The sequence below is a fragment of the Brienomyrus brachyistius genome, chromosome 17, assembly GCF_023856365.1.
Source record: "Brienomyrus brachyistius isolate T26 chromosome 17, BBRACH_0.4, whole genome shotgun sequence".
In the NCBI taxonomy this organism is placed as follows: domain Eukaryota; kingdom Metazoa; phylum Chordata; class Actinopteri; order Osteoglossiformes; family Mormyridae; genus Brienomyrus; species Brienomyrus brachyistius.
The window spans coordinates 22,444,034-22,460,991 of record NC_064549.1 but is presented as its reverse complement, the minus strand read 5'-3'; the positions used below and the strand labels follow the sequence as shown (position 1 = coordinate 22,460,991).

General features: G+C 45.8%; 1 protein-coding gene across 4 annotated transcripts in view; it reads left to right on the top strand.

The window, feature by feature from the left end:
- slc36a4 (solute carrier family 36 member 4) overlaps window positions 1-16,958 on the top strand; it is a 78,071-nt gene that overhangs the window by 5,399 nt on the left and 55,714 nt on the right. For 2 of the 4 annotated variants that reach the window (XM_048981791.1, XM_048981794.1), the window contains exons 2-10: window positions 1,129-1,219; window positions 2,876-2,992; window positions 3,536-3,659; window positions 4,617-4,707; window positions 7,327-7,415; window positions 9,125-9,220; window positions 10,160-10,244; window positions 12,436-12,681; window positions 13,310-13,408. In XM_048981791.1, coding sequence (XP_048837748.1) covers window positions 1,210-1,219; window positions 2,876-2,992; window positions 3,536-3,659; window positions 4,617-4,707; window positions 7,327-7,415; window positions 9,125-9,220; window positions 10,160-10,244; window positions 12,436-12,681; window positions 13,310-13,408 — 957 coding nt within the window. In that variant the 5' untranslated portion in view covers window positions 1,129-1,209. Of the gene's footprint in view, window positions 1-1,128; window positions 1,220-2,487; window positions 2,681-2,875; window positions 2,993-3,535; window positions 3,660-4,616; window positions 4,708-7,326; window positions 7,416-9,124; window positions 9,221-10,159; window positions 10,245-12,435; window positions 12,682-13,309; window positions 13,409-16,958 lie in introns of those variants that run through there. The other 2 variants (XM_048981792.1, XM_048981793.1) reach the window with 2 other exon arrangements.

Below are 16,958 nucleotides of genomic sequence, written 5' to 3'. Positions count from 1 at the left end.
GAGTGGAAAGTTAATTACAAAACCAGGATTTCACTTCATGATCGGTGGGGTCAGGCTGCTGGACTGACACGGTTAGGAAGCTCCTGTATAAATTAAACTGAAATTTTAATTAACTTGGAATAAGTTTTAATTAAATCTGCAATAGGCTGAGTGCTGCTCCCTTCATTATCACCATTCCAAACCTTAGTTGTATATTTTACTAACGAAGAGGGGGCCAACATCCTACTTATTTTCAATTTGTCTCCCTTTTTTAAAGTAATTAATTACTTTTCAGTCACAGACCAAAAAAGTCCAGCTGACAGTTCAGAAAATGCTTCTGGAAGTCAAAGTACCTTTATTGCCGGCTTCACTGGGGAGACGTATCCTTCACACTGGTCACAGTGCAAATGAAAAGTAATAAACGGATCATAGATACCGAGACGTGCGCATGACATTAAGCAACACTTAACGAAATGATGGTGGGGAAAGATGTGCAACTTTGGCACTGAACCGGATGAGCAGAAACGTGCAGTGTCAGAGTTCTGAGTCCAGAGTTAGTTGCTTCCGCGGCAATGGCACAGATAGACAGAAACACCACTGGACACGAGGAACACAACGTAACAAAATGAAAAACCTAATATATCACAAACAAAACTTAAATAAATTTAAACAATGTAAAAGATAGATGGCAAATAAACTATAATATAAACTCTTTAGGAGACGTGTTTCATAAGGTGCATTTGCAGTCGCTCATAGAGCCAGTATTTTACATGATAACACTGCACAGTGTCGAGGTATTCGCCATTCAGAGAGGTTGTTGCATAAGTTAGCAGCAGCAGACTAGTTACTGCATAACCTAGAAGTATATAAGAGATATACCAAAAGACAGTAATGGGGGGGGGGAGAGTCCTTTTAACAGGACCAGTATTAGATTGGGAGGGGCCAGACTGACAGCAGTGAAAAAGACTGAGGATAAAAGCTGTAGAACTAAAGCACTGAAAAGGTCAGGTTCAGAAAAGACCCAAATTTTGTTTCAACCAATCAGTTGAGTTACTCTGCAAATGTGACTCCTTATACACACACAGCTGGTTGAAACAAAATCATGGTCTGGATTTGTACTTTCTGAACCTGAACTTTTCACTCTGGCAGAACCTCCTAGCAGATGGCAGCGGAGCCGAGACGACGTCAGTGGGGAAAGACAACACATATGCATTATCTTCCAGGAAGGAAATGATTCTGAGTGAGCGTTGGATCCACTCTTACGCTCTTAGTGCTCATTTTTCTGGGTGTTACAAATGTTCTGGATCTTTCTGGGAGGGGTCTCTGGGAGCTGACTGAGCAGGGTACCCTCTGTAGCTGTGCCCCACCCTTTGGTATCCAGAAAGCGTGATGTTTACGCTAAATAAATCAGTCACAGGCAGGAAGATTCGATATTGGGTAGCTGTTCAATTCATTAAAACGGCATAACCAATTTATGCTGAAAATAAAACTAATCTATATGGCAAATATTGGGCGAAATTGATTTACAGTGTATAATTATAATGTGAAATCTGGACAATTTATCTAAACACATCACAATTACCATAGATCTGTTTGATGATAGTAATAATAATAATAATAATAAATATAATAATATTCAAATGCATATTAAAATTAATTAAATTACTGAGATTTAACTTGAGTCAATAATGGAATAACCCTTGATTAAGCCTGGGCAAAATTCACATCAGCTGAAGGAAAATAAATTTCACAACAGTGACTGATTACAAGATGAAAGGCCCCGCAGGCCAGGGAGGAACTCATTCATCTTCCTACAGGACCTCCACTTAAAATACAACCCATAAAGATGGGTATTATGATGACATCAATAAGGAATGGAATGTGGAGGTGGGGTCTATTATGAACTCGCACCCCAAATCAAGATTAAATATGTCAATTTTCTCTCAAAATGTAGTTCCTCGGCTACAAACTTTTCATTATAATGGAGGTTCAGATTGATGACATTAAAATGTGAGTAGATTTTTAATTCAGCCAGTTATTATATGTAGGCTATAAAGTAATATGTGTTATTTTCTCTGTCCATCCCTTTTTAAATAAGCAGTTAAATTGCTAAGGTCATGGTGACCCCTGGTTTGTCCTGTGAACGCACTGTGTGTATGGGCTGATATATAGGCACTGTGTGTGTGGCGCTGTAAGATTTCTGTCAACCCCCCGCCACCCAAGGTGGGATGTCTGTTAACCTGAAATGTACCATTTGGGAAAACAGTGACATGTACAAATATGCCACGAGCATTTAACGAGGGCTGATTTACTGTTTATCCTCAAACAATTAACATAAATGAAATGAGTTTTTAAAATTATTAAACAAAACCCAAATGCACAACGTTATCGTAGAAGGTTGGGCATTTTAAAGACTAGCACGTTTCCCTAAGAGTCCGCTGCAGGACAACCCGTGCGATAAAGAGGCGTGCTGCTGTTCGAGTTTCCGTCGGCGCAAAAAAAGGGACTCAGGCCGCCTCCTTTAATCCGGAGGAGCCGACCTGACACACTGTGTCCAGCCGCGAAGCGTCGCCGTTTTCACGCCCTCGATGGAGGTTTCCTGAATCGCAGAGAGGTCCAGTGGTACCGAGGACTGCGCCCTGGCCGGAGGCCGAGCCGGAGGATTGCGGTGCTCGGCAGACCGCGCCGGGATCGCTCTTTGGTAGGATCAACCCGCACTGCTTGTGCACGTAAAAGTACAGACAGTGCGAGACACTTTATCTAAGGGATGTCGGTGCAGCTTTCGGTTTGACAGTCTGATTATATCTAAACCGGCTTAACAGCGGTATCTCATATTTCCAGTTTACGACAGGCAGCGATTTAAGCGTTTAAGGGCGATCTTTCATTATCTCTCCAGGAATCATCCTAAGTGTAGAGCTGCCGTGTACCGCCCGTCCAGTCCTGCCAAGCCCAGCTCAGCCCAGCCGCATTACTCACGCCTCCCGGCGGTCGATGGCTTCTGCGGAGCAGCTAGGTGCGCCCTCTGTCGACGCTGACGCGGCCAGAGGGCCGGTCCTACGCTTAAAGGAACCGAATCCTCCGCGACAGACAGACCCGGGGCGGTGTCAGATGCATCCCGGCAGTTTTGATTTGGTTTATGTGTTTACTGAATTCCTCTCCTTGAGTATGAAATCTGCATAGAATTATGAGAGTCAGCCGTGTGTTTCACAAAACCTCATTGTTATGCTATAAGACCGTGCAGATCAAGTACTAGATTGGCTAGATGCATTCCAGGCACATGCGGTTTTGTTAACTGCATTCCTAAAAGAGGGTGATCCCCCCCCCCCCGTGCCCCCTCACCACCTGAACCCCTGGACAGGGAAATAAGTGAGTACAGTGTCTAAAAACGAGTTCATGTGAGGATAGAGGAAGTCAGTGAAACCACGAGGATCACTAGTCTTGTGGGTAGATATTTTGTGTTTTTACTATTCTGTCTTGGAAGAGAGTGGATAATAACAGTTGTTAACGGGCAGCACTGTGACACTCTTTGGGGCATGGGTACACTGTGTCCCTATAGACATGGAGGTGATGACTCCACTCATCGATGACTTGGGGCTGCATTCTGAGGAGAATTCAGATGAGGACCCTGAATTGCCTCCGGTGCAGAGGAATTACGACCTGAGCCCCCGTCAGGGCATTACGTAAGTAGCCACGCTGACCTCCCTTGTAATTGCGGATATCTGTAAAGAGGATTTTCAGCTTTGATTGTTTGTTGGCTCTGTAAATAACCCTCATGCCACATACACCATGATATAGTCAGCCCTTTTCTTTCATTAAATATTTATAATTTCTTGGGACAATTTCATATAAACAAAATGGTCAGGTACACTCAGTGGCTAGTTTATTAGGGTCAACTAGCTAGTACTGGCTAGGACCTGATTGCTATCACCAGATAGGATGCACTTTATTAGGAACTGCTAGCTAGTACCAGGTGGGATCTGCTGTAGTAATTATAACTAACTACTATCATGTAGGGTGCGCTTTATTCAGGACTCCTAGGTAGTACCGGGTAGGACCCACATTATTTGTGATTCCTAGGTAGTACCGGGTAGGACCCGCTTTATTCGGGACTCCTAGGTAGTACCGGGTAGGACCCGCTTTATTCGGGACTCCTAGGTAGTACCGGGTAGGACCCACTTTATTCAGGACTCCTAGGTAGTACCGAGTAGGACTCACATTATTTGTGATTCCTTGGTAGTACCGGTTAGGACCCACTTTATTCAGGACTCTTAGGTAGTACCAGGTAGGACCCATATTATTTGTGATTCCTAGATAGGACCGGGTAGGAGCCGCATTATCAGGGACAGCTAGCTAGGACCAGGTAGGGCCTGCTGTATTAGGCATAACTAGCTAGTACAGGGTAGGACCTGCTTTGTACAATCACTGACTTCTGCATTCAGAGAAGCCTTCGTCCTGACTCTGGGAGTGAGATTGTACAGAGGGTGTTCTGACTCCGAGGGGCGAGATGGTAAAGAGTGTGTCCCGACTCTGAAAGGGGATTGGTTGCTGTGGATGACAGGCTTGAAGCCTTTGAGGAGCTGTCATGAAGAGAATATAGTTGAGGATCCAGCAGTAACTTTGAGTCTTTTGTTTTATAGGTTTTTTCAAACTCTCGTCCATTTGCTGAAGGGGAACATCGGCACAGGTGTGCTAGGCCTTCCTCTGGCCGTACGGAATGCCGGAATTATTGTAAGTGGGATAATGTCACATCATGTCCAGAGCTTGTACCTCACAGCTCTCTATGTGTATTGCTCAGTTCACACTAATTTCCTTCTGATAGTCATGTTCAGGCCTCCGCATCATGAATCAACAGGGCTGGATTCATCTGTGCTGCTGATACGCATATTTTTGAGTGGTTTGTGGCTTGCTGGAGGCAGATGTTTGTTTTGGACAAAGGTTAGACTGCAAAGGTACAATGCCATACAGAGGAGGTTGGAGAACATGCAAGGTTTCTTAGAAAAGCGACTCTATGCTCCCTGCTATGTCTCAGGGAAAGGTCTCCTTCTAGGTTGGAGTTAATGACCTAGACCCTTCTGGAGCTCTTCACACTGGACCAAGTGTTACTGGGTCTTCTGTATGATGATACCTTCTGGTAAATGTGCTGAGGTCTCACCTTCTGACACTGAGAAGGAGAAGGTTACAGTCAAGTGGAGCTCATAGCTCCGTGTATCGATTACTAATCATGTCTGTAAATCTACGAAACACAGGAGTACACACAGCAGTCTATAGGGTTCTGGACTGTTCTAAACCCAGAAAAGAACTAAGCAAAGGCTTATTTATTTAAATTTACTTCGCCGATTCTTGTGTTGGGTGATCTAAGATGTTCCACACTTTTGCAGTTTTACACTGAGGTTGAAAATGTCTCTGGTATGGAGGCATTGGATCATTTTGATCGGTACAAACATGGATTTTTTTTCTCCCTATTTGACATCATTACGTGTCTCACTTTCTTTGTTCCAGATGAAGTCGTTCTCATCTCAAAATCATCATGCAGCGATCCCATCTGCTTGATGTTATCCTCTCACAAAAACCTTAGCAAAGGGGATCTGAGGATTCTTTTGGTGGAACACTTTTATTGACTTAGGCGTACTGTGCTTTACTGTAAAATGATTTTTTTTGCCTCCCAGAGTAGTAAAAATTCAGTGAAGCAGAGAGGATCCAGACCTAGAAACTCAATATTCCATTCAAAGTACCCAGGCCACTGGAGGATTCCCAAATGATTTATTTATTTCTCCTGCAGACCAGCTCTGTCCTCGTTTGGCTTTAAAGGAAACCTTTCTCAGGCAGCAAAGTGACACGTCAGTCATGCGGACTGGATGCCCAGCTGGGTGCTGAATCCGGCTCCCAGTGACCTGGCTCAGGCTAGTTTGGTCTGCCAGACCCGATTCTGCATATTGCACCTTTGTCAGCATATTTTGGACAATGACATTTCAATTATTTTCCTTGATGGTATCGGGACGTGTAGTTGAATTTAACATTCAAATTTAGAATTTAGATATTGTCAGGCCAGCATTTTCAAGGGACGTTTTCCAATTCATTAAGATTAAATACCGACTCATAATGCTTCATTCACGTTACGATGTACGTTTATTAAAAGAAAGATATATTTTTTTAAGTTCGGTGCTTTTGGACACGTAATATGTCATGGTTTTCAGGGCAGTGAAAGGGTGTCTGACCAGGAACTTAAGTCACAATTGCATATAAACATAAAGTGACCAGAAAATCTGTCAGGGAGGACAGTTTGAGCCAGGATGAGATTTGTAAGCTACCATTTCAATTAAAAAGACCTGGATTTCACTGAAGCACTGAGTTCTTGCTGTGTGCTGATTGGTCAGTCTCCTATAATCATGCCTGTGTCACTAATGTTAATGTGAAACAGCTGGATGAGTCTCTCAATCAACGACAAATCAAAGGGTGGGGCACGACAAAGCTTTTTATGTAACGCGTTGTAATACAATCATCTGTGTAAAATTAACGGCAAACCAGTCAAAGCTCAAGAAGAATTATGTAGCCAAGCATAGGAGCCTTTCAGTTTTAAAGTAGTTTGTAAAACCTGAAGTAGCTCAAAGTTCCTTCCTTGACATAGACTATCTGGTCACCCTATATAAACATTACACTATGTTGTGTATTTTTGCATGCAGTCACATGGATAGCATCCGGTCATGTTTGTATGCTGAATTAAGAATTGATTTAATAACCCAATGAACCCTTGTCTTCTATTGTTCTTTCTTACTGATAAGCTTTTTGTGAGCTGTGTAGGTTATAGCACATTTCAGCCTAATCTATCAGACTGCTTCATCTGGAACCTGGGCTTGCTGTTTGAACGATAACTCTGTGTCCCCCATAGTGGGCCTGTTAGCTAAACATTCCCTTTGATGGGGCTTATTAGCCTTGTGCTAATCATCGGGCTGCTCTCTGTGCATTTCCTAGGTTTAGGCTGGTTAGCTTGATGCTAACCATTCACATATTTTCCATCTGTTCCCTTGGTCGGGCTCATTAGCTTAGTGTCAACATCAGTCTGCGCTTTGCACACTGCCGAGGTTGAGGCCTGTTAGCCTGATGATAGCCACCCGCTTTCTCGCTCTCCATTTTCCATTTGTGGGCCGTTAGACTGATGCTAACCATCCACCTGTTCGGTCTGTATCCCTTCAGTGGGGTTCATCACCCTAATGCAAACCATTAGTTCCCTGCGTGTTCCCTATGTCGAGGTCTGTTAGCCTGATGCTAGCCACAGGCCTACTATGTGCTGCCTATGTGTGGGCTGTTAGACTGATGCTAACCATCTGCTTGCCTTCTGTTTGTTTCTAGGTAGGGCCCATTAGCCTGGTGCTAATCGGGGTGGTGTGTGTACACTGCATGCACATCCTGGTCTCCTGCAGCCATCACCTGTCTGAAAGGTAACATTGGGAGGTCTTCTTTACCTTTTGTTTGGGTACTATCTGCACAAGGCCGTCCCATATAGGTGGTGCTGAGAATCGGCAAGCTCTTATTTAAATTAGTTTTTCTAACTTGGCTTACCCTACAGTGGGTGAAGGTGACCTCTTCCTTGGGGCAGTTGGCCCTGGACACCCGGCTGGCCCCAGGTGAGGTCAGGTTAGACAGCTGTGTGGGAATCCTGGCTGTCGTGGTCCTCATAAATGTGTCATAAATGCATTAATCTTCATTTTGGGTGAATAAGCTCCCCAAAACGCATTTTCCTGGTGTTCCTTGTATAGACCCGCCTTCTCTGGAACTGAAAAAGCCCCCTCAGTGTAGTTCTGACACTGCCCCCTTGTGGCCTTTTCTGTAATGACCTGATAATGACCTTTCCAATCACCATTCTGACATGGCCACCAAAGAATGTACAAAATTCCAATCAGCATACCAGGACCCAGTAAAACAGCTACGTAGGTCCAATCAGCGTGCCAATACTCTCTAAAGTATGTACGAAGGTCCAAATGACATACAAAGATCCCCAAAGGCACGTACCAATGACCAGTCAGCATACCATCACCCCCTAAAGTATGTACGGAGGTCCTGTCAACAAAGACCCCCTAAAAATGTATAAAAGTCCAGCCAACATACATTACTCGTTGAAAATTTTTCGTACACTGAGCTTTTCTACATTTTCATGTTACTCACTTAACATTTGCTAAAGTACTTAGTACTTTAGTACTAAGTACTTAGTACTTTAGTACTTTTTAGCTAAGTACCTTTTTTGATTCATCAAAGTAACGACCTCTAGCAGTTATAACAGCAGAGAAAACTCAAGGCATTCTTTCTACAAGTGTCATTAAGTACTGCTCTCCCATGGCATGAAACAGGTGACTTGTACATTTAAAGTACAGTACAGTCTAGAATTTGACTATTCCATCACCACACAACCAGTTAATAGGGTGTCAGACAGGCACTGTTACATACTCTTTCCATGTTATAAAGGAAACTTGTTTTATTTGACTTATGTTTTCATTTGTAGTTGTTAACTAAATTTTCTTTCAAAGCTTAAAAAGAATAATAAAATCTGCAGTTTATGAGATAAATGGAAAAGTGGTAAAAACTTGTGTGCAAATCTTTTGACTGGTAGTGTACCAAGATCCTCAAGAACGTGTAGAGACCCAGTCAGCCTGCCGTGCATATTAGGGCAGTGCTATGCTCCGTCTCCAAGCGCCTGCGTGTCAGTGTCGTGTCCCGTGGCTGTGCTGGGGGCTGATGGCGTCGAGAGCACACTGCGGGGCTCTGAAGTTGTTTGCAAATGAGAAAAAGCACGCTGCATAATGCATTTAAATGTTTGCTGTGGATCTCAGGAAGAAATATTGATGAATAATTCATCGTCCGTCCGTGTTTGGAGTGTGTAGTGTGGCTGTTGTCGTCCCTCAGCTTGTGGCGCGGCACCCCCAATGTGGGGGGGGGGGTCGCTTGGATGTGCATGTGCCCTGATTTTCCATAGTGGGTTTCTGGGTCAGCTGCTGATGAGGTGTAATTGCAGTGCCCCAGCTGTGGCTGTGGAGTGTCAGCCATCACTGTAATTTCAGAACCCCCCCCCCACCAGAAATCCAAGGTGCGAGCTGCTGTTTGGCGCCACATGGCTGAAGCTCCTCCTAATGTTTGCACCCCCCATCCCTAACAGGCTGAAGAGACCTCCCGTGGGGTACAGTGACACCGTTACCCTGGCCATGGAGCACAGCTCCTTCCGGAGTCTTGGGAGAGGGGCGTCATTCGGCAGGTGAGGGACCCTGACCCCCTGTTGGCAGTGCCTCCAGGCTGGCTCCAACTTCGTGCTCGGTGGAATAGCCACATCTCCACTCGGCCCTTGAGAGAGGCCCATATAACGACCCATAAATGCTCCAGGCGCACCAGATAAATGGCTAACCCTAAGCTCTGTGCTTGCCTCAATATCTGTGTGTATATCTGAAAGGAAAGCAGGATGGGATGTATAAAACGCATTCTAATCTAACCCACCCACCCATCTATTTTCCAAACTGCCTATGCTACTGGATCGCGGGGGGTCTGGAGCCTATCCTGGAACCGATGGGCACGAGGCAGGGAACAACCCAGGATGGGGGGCCAGCCCATCGCAGGGCACACTCACACACCATTTACTCACGCGGGATATGCAAATTATACACACAGGCGAGGCGGAGACTCGAACCCGGGTCCCAGAGGTGTGAGGCAAAAGTGCTAACCATTGCACCACCATGCCACCCCCTGTAATCTAGCTGTTCTCCAAAATGTATAGTCATTTAAGTTCCAAGTAGAATAATTAATTTCATATTTACGGTTTCAGCCAGTCCGTGTTCATTTCCTTGTTATCTTTCACGGTGCAGAGCAGCGTCTCTCAGCCTGGTCCTCGGGGACCAGCAGAGACAGTCCATGGTTTTGCTCTACTGGTAGCAGGGAGGGAGCAAAAATGTGGCCAATCTATGGGTCCCTGAGGACTGGGTTGGGAAACACCGGTGCAGAGGATTGTGAGGCTGCTGTTTCATTTTTAGATTAACCCCAAATCAAGATGATTTACTGAAGTATGAAGTCTGGGGCTCAAGCGTCCCTCTGCACATAGTTTAAGTGTTGTGGTTTAGTCAAACCTATTAACCCGCAGAGAGGTCCTAGATTCTAGGCCCCTCTAGGCTGCCCTGCTCCTGCCTGACTTCATGTGTGTATACAGACATCTGGTGAACTTCTTTCTGGTGCTGACCCAGCTGGGCTTCTGCAGCGTCTACTTCGTCTTCCTGGCGGAGAACGTCAGACAGGTACACCGCCGCCGCCGCCCTCTCAGTGAACTGGGATCCCATTCCGCCTGCTTTCTAGCCCTGTGTGCTTACAGGGCTATGCTGCTGGCTACACTCTGACCCTCTTCTGGATTTGCCATTATGACACCAGCTCTACACCATTCAGACTTCAGCATAAATCGTATATTTATAGTGAAACTACACGAGAGAGAGGATGTGCAGAGACCACCTACTTTTCTTGTGGAAAGTGGATTTAAAGTAATTCATACCCTGGTTGTTATGTGTGTATATATAGTGGTTCTGTTAAATGATTAAAAATCCATTATAGATAATGTATTAATGTATTAATGGCCATGGCACTGCCACCAGGTATTAATAAATGTAATAAATTTTATGTATCATCTTGAGGAATCCAACATTTTTTTTCTAGTTGCAATGACATGAGATTGTCCCTAGAAGGCGCTGTTGGCTCACTTTGGAATTTTCTCTCTTAACCTCCGTGAGCAACGCCATCTCCAGCCCCTTCTGGCGGTGCTTGGTGCGCCGAACCTCCAGCCCCTGATAACGTGGCGAATCACGGGAAACACTGAAATGCGACATCACGTGCTGCTCTGCTCTCTTGCGGCATGCGTGGCTGCTGCGTGTGCATCTCTGCAGCCGGCTGCTGAAGCTCTTATCTGAGGGCAGTGTTCAGCATGTCCCCGGGTCCTGAGCACCCTGTCAGAAACACGAGCAAAGCTCCTTATCGCTCCCTCTTACTGGGGGATTCTCAGTCGTAATGCTCAGATGTAAACAGAATCTGGTACAATAATATAACAGTATAATTTATAAAAATTCAGCTTTTATTGCATTGCTAATAAAATGTATTTGTTCATTTTTCTTCCAGCTCTTCTAGTATTAGCATTCTAGCTGAACGTTTGTCCACCACCTTGCTATTGGTCTAGCAGCCCCTCCCCCCCATCCCTTGTGCTCCAGTTAAATACAGCCTGAAACCTGGGGCCTCTCTGCCAGTTAATCCCGCCGTGTCAGACCCGCTTGCTAACTGGCTTGGGTTGCTTGCGGGATATGAAACACTTCTGGGCTATTACACACTAGGCTTTTGATTCGAGTCCATAGCGTTGCAGCTTACTTGTCGACGAGTGTAATCATTCGTCCCGACGCTAAGGTCATGTGACCTAATGGTCCAGTGCTGTGTGGTTCTTAGCTTACGTGCATTGTGTGCTAGAACAGTGTCCGCTAAGGACACAGGGAGTCAGCATTGTAATAAAAACCAGACACATATCGCCTTGTTACCCCTAGGGGAGCAGTAACAAAATTAGCATGCCACGGAATTGCTTCGTTTCCGTAGCTTGCTCGTTCTAATTAAAGCGCAAGCACGCGGTTGGCGTTTCGCGCGTACGATGAACGTTGCTCTTCCGTGGCCTGAGTACGATGAAGGAGAATTGATGGGAGGCGGCGGGGGGACGAGCGAGCCTTCCTGGGAAGGTCGGCTTTCTCTCTCGCTGTTGAATATTCATCGGCAAGATTTCCTGATGGTTATTTCGCCGAGGCCCTTATCGACGCCAGGAAGGCGCGCCTGCTCTGGCTGAGCCTTGACGATAAGCTAACAATGGCTTTCATTCTCTGGCGAGCATCACAGGGGCTGCTGTTTCATTGCCATGCGCCGTGTTGTCATTTTTACGTTAAGGTATTAATTCAGCTGCTGGAAAGATTGATTTTCACACGCTAAATGGCAGCCTGACACAGAACATCGTATTTTGTGCCTGAGTGCTTCCCCCCCCGAAATGTCCTCTAGCAACTCCGTTTGAATTAAAGAGTGAATTAAAATCTTACCTTTCTTCAGTAATATCCTTTTATGTAACACATCGTAATACAATCATCTGCGTAAAAATTACACTTGCTAAATAAGGATCCACTTATATGAGTCATGTAGAACTCATTATCTGGGCGGAGACAGCTGTAATTAGCATGACTTACAGTACTGGCTGATTCTGGGATCGAGCACCTAGGACCCTGAGGTCACACATTGAGTTCAATTAAATTCAATTCTATTTCTTTTTGTATAGCGCCTTTCACCCCGTGGCACGTTGTATTACAACATTATTAAGAGAGAGTAATACAAAGATGGGGGAAAAAGGAAAGACAAAGAAATGAAAGAAAGCATGGTTTGCTTGTTAATTGGACGTCATTCATTGTTAATTGTCTCCCTCAGGTGGTGGAGGGGTACAGGGGGAACAGCACGGAGTCACCCCCCCGTGGCTTGAGTGGTGGCAACGTCACCATGGAGACGGGCCCCGAGCCCTGGGCCCTGGACCTGCGGCTCTACATGCTCCTCTTCCTGCCCTTCCTCGTGCTGCTGGTCTTCGTGAGAGATCTCCGGAGCATGGCCGCGCTCTCTTTCCTGGCCAACCTGTGCATGGCCGTCAGCCTGCTCATCATCTTCCAGTACATCCTGAGTGTAAGGCCCCGCTACAGCGCCGTGCTTCTCACGCTCGTGGGACACAGTGGCACTGACCCAAACATTTCCCCCACCTGGGCCTTTCCCAGGTCTTTCACAATATGTGATTGAAGTTTCCATCAGAGCTAATTGCTTTTGACGAATAACCCCCATTAATTGTTATAATAAGTGCGATATTTCACTGTTCTGTTTTAGTCTATGATTTCGTAGTAATTATGAATGGATGGATGGATCTTTTGAAAAGCCCTTTATTACTCTTTTTGGCCCCCGCCTTGAGCTCAGTGGGGCAGTGAAGCCCTCTGTCGTTAATTGCCCGGCTCTTTGTGATCGGCTGCGGTTCTCTGGTTTTCATTATGGGCGGGTGGCTCGCCTGTACGGGCTGCCAGCAGGCCGCTTTCTTTTGGATGCTGTCCCGAACTGTGCCGATCAATCACACCGATGAATTATGCTTAAATGGGATTAATAAGGAGCATTGCTGCCTCAGTCACGATCTCCTACCTGCAGGACTTCTGTGTGCCCTGCTCTTGATATGACAGTGCATTGCTTTCTCAATGGAGCGTCAATGAGGTGACGTACCTACAATGTGTGGGATTAGACCCGACGCCCTCATGCTGCGTCTCTCTCACAGGATGTCGGGGACCCACACCGTCTCCCCTATGTCTCCAGCTGGAAGAGGATTCCCTTTTTCTTCGGAACAGCCATTTTTGCCTTCGAGGGAATCGGAGTGGTATGTATCCGTCATTTCCTCAAAGGCCCGCCATTACCGCCCGCTGGTACACCCCCCGAAAAAAGACTTTCTGCCCCAGGAGCTGTGAGCATCCGCCCCCACCGTGGGGCTGTCTGAAGAACTCGTCCCAATGCTGTTTTTTTCAGTACTGGGGTTTAATTTGAACCCGGGAGACGCATTATCATGTTGTGCCTATGGAAACGCTGCCCCCGCTCACCCCGCCCCACCCCCCAACTAACCCACAACCGCCGGAGATGATTTACGAGTTGACACTTTAATCTATCGATTGAGGAGCAGAGACGTCCTCACTCAAAAGAGCAGGGAAATTAATCAGCTGGAAGGTAAAATAAATTTGGGGTTTTGCGGCGAAGTGCAGGCAGGGCTTGCGGAGCCTGTTAGATTCAAGCAGGGCTGAAATGTCAATCGTGTCATTCTGAAGGAGCTGTGTGAGGCTCCACTTATCACCAAGAGTCAGGAGAAGAGGCCAGGGGGGTCAGCTCTGAGCTTTGAACGTTTGGCTGGATGTGAACGGAAGGAAGTGATGCGTGTTGGATCCTGGAACACTGACGGTTTCCATCCACGATTCTCTGATATTGTGATCAAAAGTGAGCCATCAAACAATGCTCCTTGTGCTAAACGAGGCCAGGTGTCTGTTTTCGAACTCCGCTGGGTGGCGTCTCTGTCTTTGTGACGTCATTTAAGTTCCATAAATGTCTGGGGCGAGACGTTGGGCTTTGTTCTATTAACGAAAAGAACGAGAATCACTGTCCAGCCCAGAAGTAAGGAACTAGCCAAACGCAAACATAACCAAAATTTGGCTGCTCTCTCATCAGTGCCTGTCACACGCCCAGCTGGCCCTAATTCCTCTACCTTTGGTGGAGTACGCAGCCAGCTAGGCACCTTCAGGACCTGACGTTCTGTCCCCAGGTTCAGAAGACGCGACACAGGAGCTCCGGACATGCATGGGTGCGCACGTGGTTGCACTCAGACACCCGCGAGATGCATCTCTAATGCAAGTTTCTGCAGCTGTCAGAAACCGCATTTTTACTGGAATAAGGAGATTAGAGGTTTGTGTAAGGCTCACTGTACTTGCTCTTACTCTCAGTCACTGAACGTGTCCCTATTGCTGATTGCTCAGAGGAATGTGCTGTCTGAGGAGCAGAAGGGAGAGAGAGGGTTAGAGGTCAAGGTATACAGCCCTGTTATTGCATTTCCCATCTGTCCATGTGTGGGGATGTATGTAACGCACCTGTAACTGTATCGATTCCCTTGTTTGACTTGACAAAGTAATTTGCCACTGCAGCACAGAAACACATCCCGGCCCAGTTCCGGAAGTAGAGTAATTCATCCAGCAGAGTAATTCATTTTCTGATGTTTAACAATGGAAGAAATACTACTCAGCTCGTAGGTCGCCCTTCGTTTTTTGGGCTTTGGGTGTTTTTGCCTGGTGCTTGGCTCTGCTATAAGTAATTAATGTCTCCTGTACAAGTATCATATTTCTAAGCTAGTCCCATAGATGGCATGACTGGTTTCTATTAAGGGGAAATGCGTTGAAGCATCAGGGATTGGGAGTTTGCATACAAGCTAGGGCTGGATGCGAAAGAGTGGGAGGTCTTGGACATTGTGGCGGATAAACCTTTTCTGGGCAGTGTGGCCTGTGCTGATGCCAGTGAAGGTCAAACGAGAAAGCGGCTGATGAATGAATGGGGTCGAGGTGGTTAATGCAGAATTTGGTTGGTTTCACCTTCCCATTCGTCTTGATTTGATTCTACTTTTGCTTTCCGTCACAGAGACGCCAGTCGGTTTTAGCTCTAGGCAAAAGTCTTTCATAATGAATTTCTTCCAGTTTTGCTCCCGGGCAATGGGGAGGGCGTTCTAGCTGGAAGCGAACGAGGAACCACATCTTGCATGGAAAATGTGGGGCTTTCCTGCTATGTTACGTAAGCGTTTTAGCCTCTTCCATGTATCCCGGAAGGAGCGGGCTTCTCTTGGCTTTGATCTTCAGCCGGTGGGTCTAGCTTCAGATTTAACCTTCCTATGGTGTTGGGGTCGGCACCGACCCCTTTTTAAGCTTAAAATGCATAAAAGCACCATATAAATTTGTGTACTGCATCAGGAAAATATATATATAAAAAATAATACATAAAAAAAAATTCAGTAGGCAAGGCATGCCCAGACATGTAAGGCAAGATAAGGTTTATTTAATTCACTTGAGGTTTATTTTACCATTATTTTTCATTGAAAATGAGAGGTATGCTGTCAAAAGAAAGGTTCAGAAAGCCACACCAAAAATATTAAAACCAATCTTTTCATGGATAAGGAAGCCTAACAAGGTAACCAAGAGGCAAAAAACAAATTGGATGATAGATAATTGTTTTGAGGGTATTTTATGGCTGATTTAAGACACGGGTCGGCACCGACCCGTCTGACATAAGAGATGCATACAGACAGCTAGCACGGGATGAAGGGTTAATGGGTCTCTCGTTCCCGTTAGCACTGGCCGTAGTCCTGAACCTCATCATCTCTCATCATTCAGTCTGATGCGATTCAGGTAAATACATACTATATATGTCATAAATTTCTCATTGTCTTCTACTCAAGGTCCTTTCTTTCAAAAGGTACCCATCAGCTTTAATTTGTTCTAGCCCATAATTTCCCTTGTCTAATCCTCTGCCTTTCAGACCTGAATCACAATAAGGGCTTCTTCCCTGTCAATTTCGAACTCTCGAATGAGAAATTTCCCTAAACATTTAATACGGCAGTAAGGTGCGGCCACTTGACTGAAGCACTGACTTTATGTGGTCATGGGGAGACTGTTAATCATGAAAGTTTAGAAAAATGACTGGTGCTTTAGTCTGCATAAGGTAAGAGCCGCTGACTCAACAACTCATGCAATCACATATGTTGTGTGTGATAGAGACCATGGGTTGTTGTGTTAAATGTGAAGGATAACACATGGGCTGGCTTACCTGAAATTTTTGCTCCTGATCGCGCCAATGATTAGAGGCAGAGCTATGCCTGGGAAAAGGGACAAGAAGGCTGCTGATTGGCTGGGCAGATTAACGTCGCACTTCTTGGTTCAGAAAGTGGGCGTGACTGGTGTTGTCCTAATTACAGGCCCCAAAGTGGAGCCTGGGGATGCGCCAAGGTGTTTAATCTTGCCCCTGTGTTCAGGATCCACTTTGCCAGTGGGATGTGTGACACGCTTGGGGTTTCGGCTCTGAGTGTCTGCAAGAAGCCTCCCGCACTCAGACGGATTTAGGGAGACTTTTATAAACCGGAAAACTTGGCTCTAAGCAGCTTTGGAATGGTGCTTTTAATTTGCACTTCCTGTCCTCTGAGGTCTCCTTTTACAAATCGTTTCCAGATTAAAAAAAGAAATGAACCTGCCTGCTCTTGAGGCACATTTCACCGACTTGTACTGAGCCCCTGAGGGTGTGATGGTGCATGTGCAGTCTTTTCTGTCGGGCAGTACAAGTAGTTTGATCCTCTTTGACCGGATGTATGAGATGTAGTAATGTGGACCATCTCTGCAATATGCATATCTGTT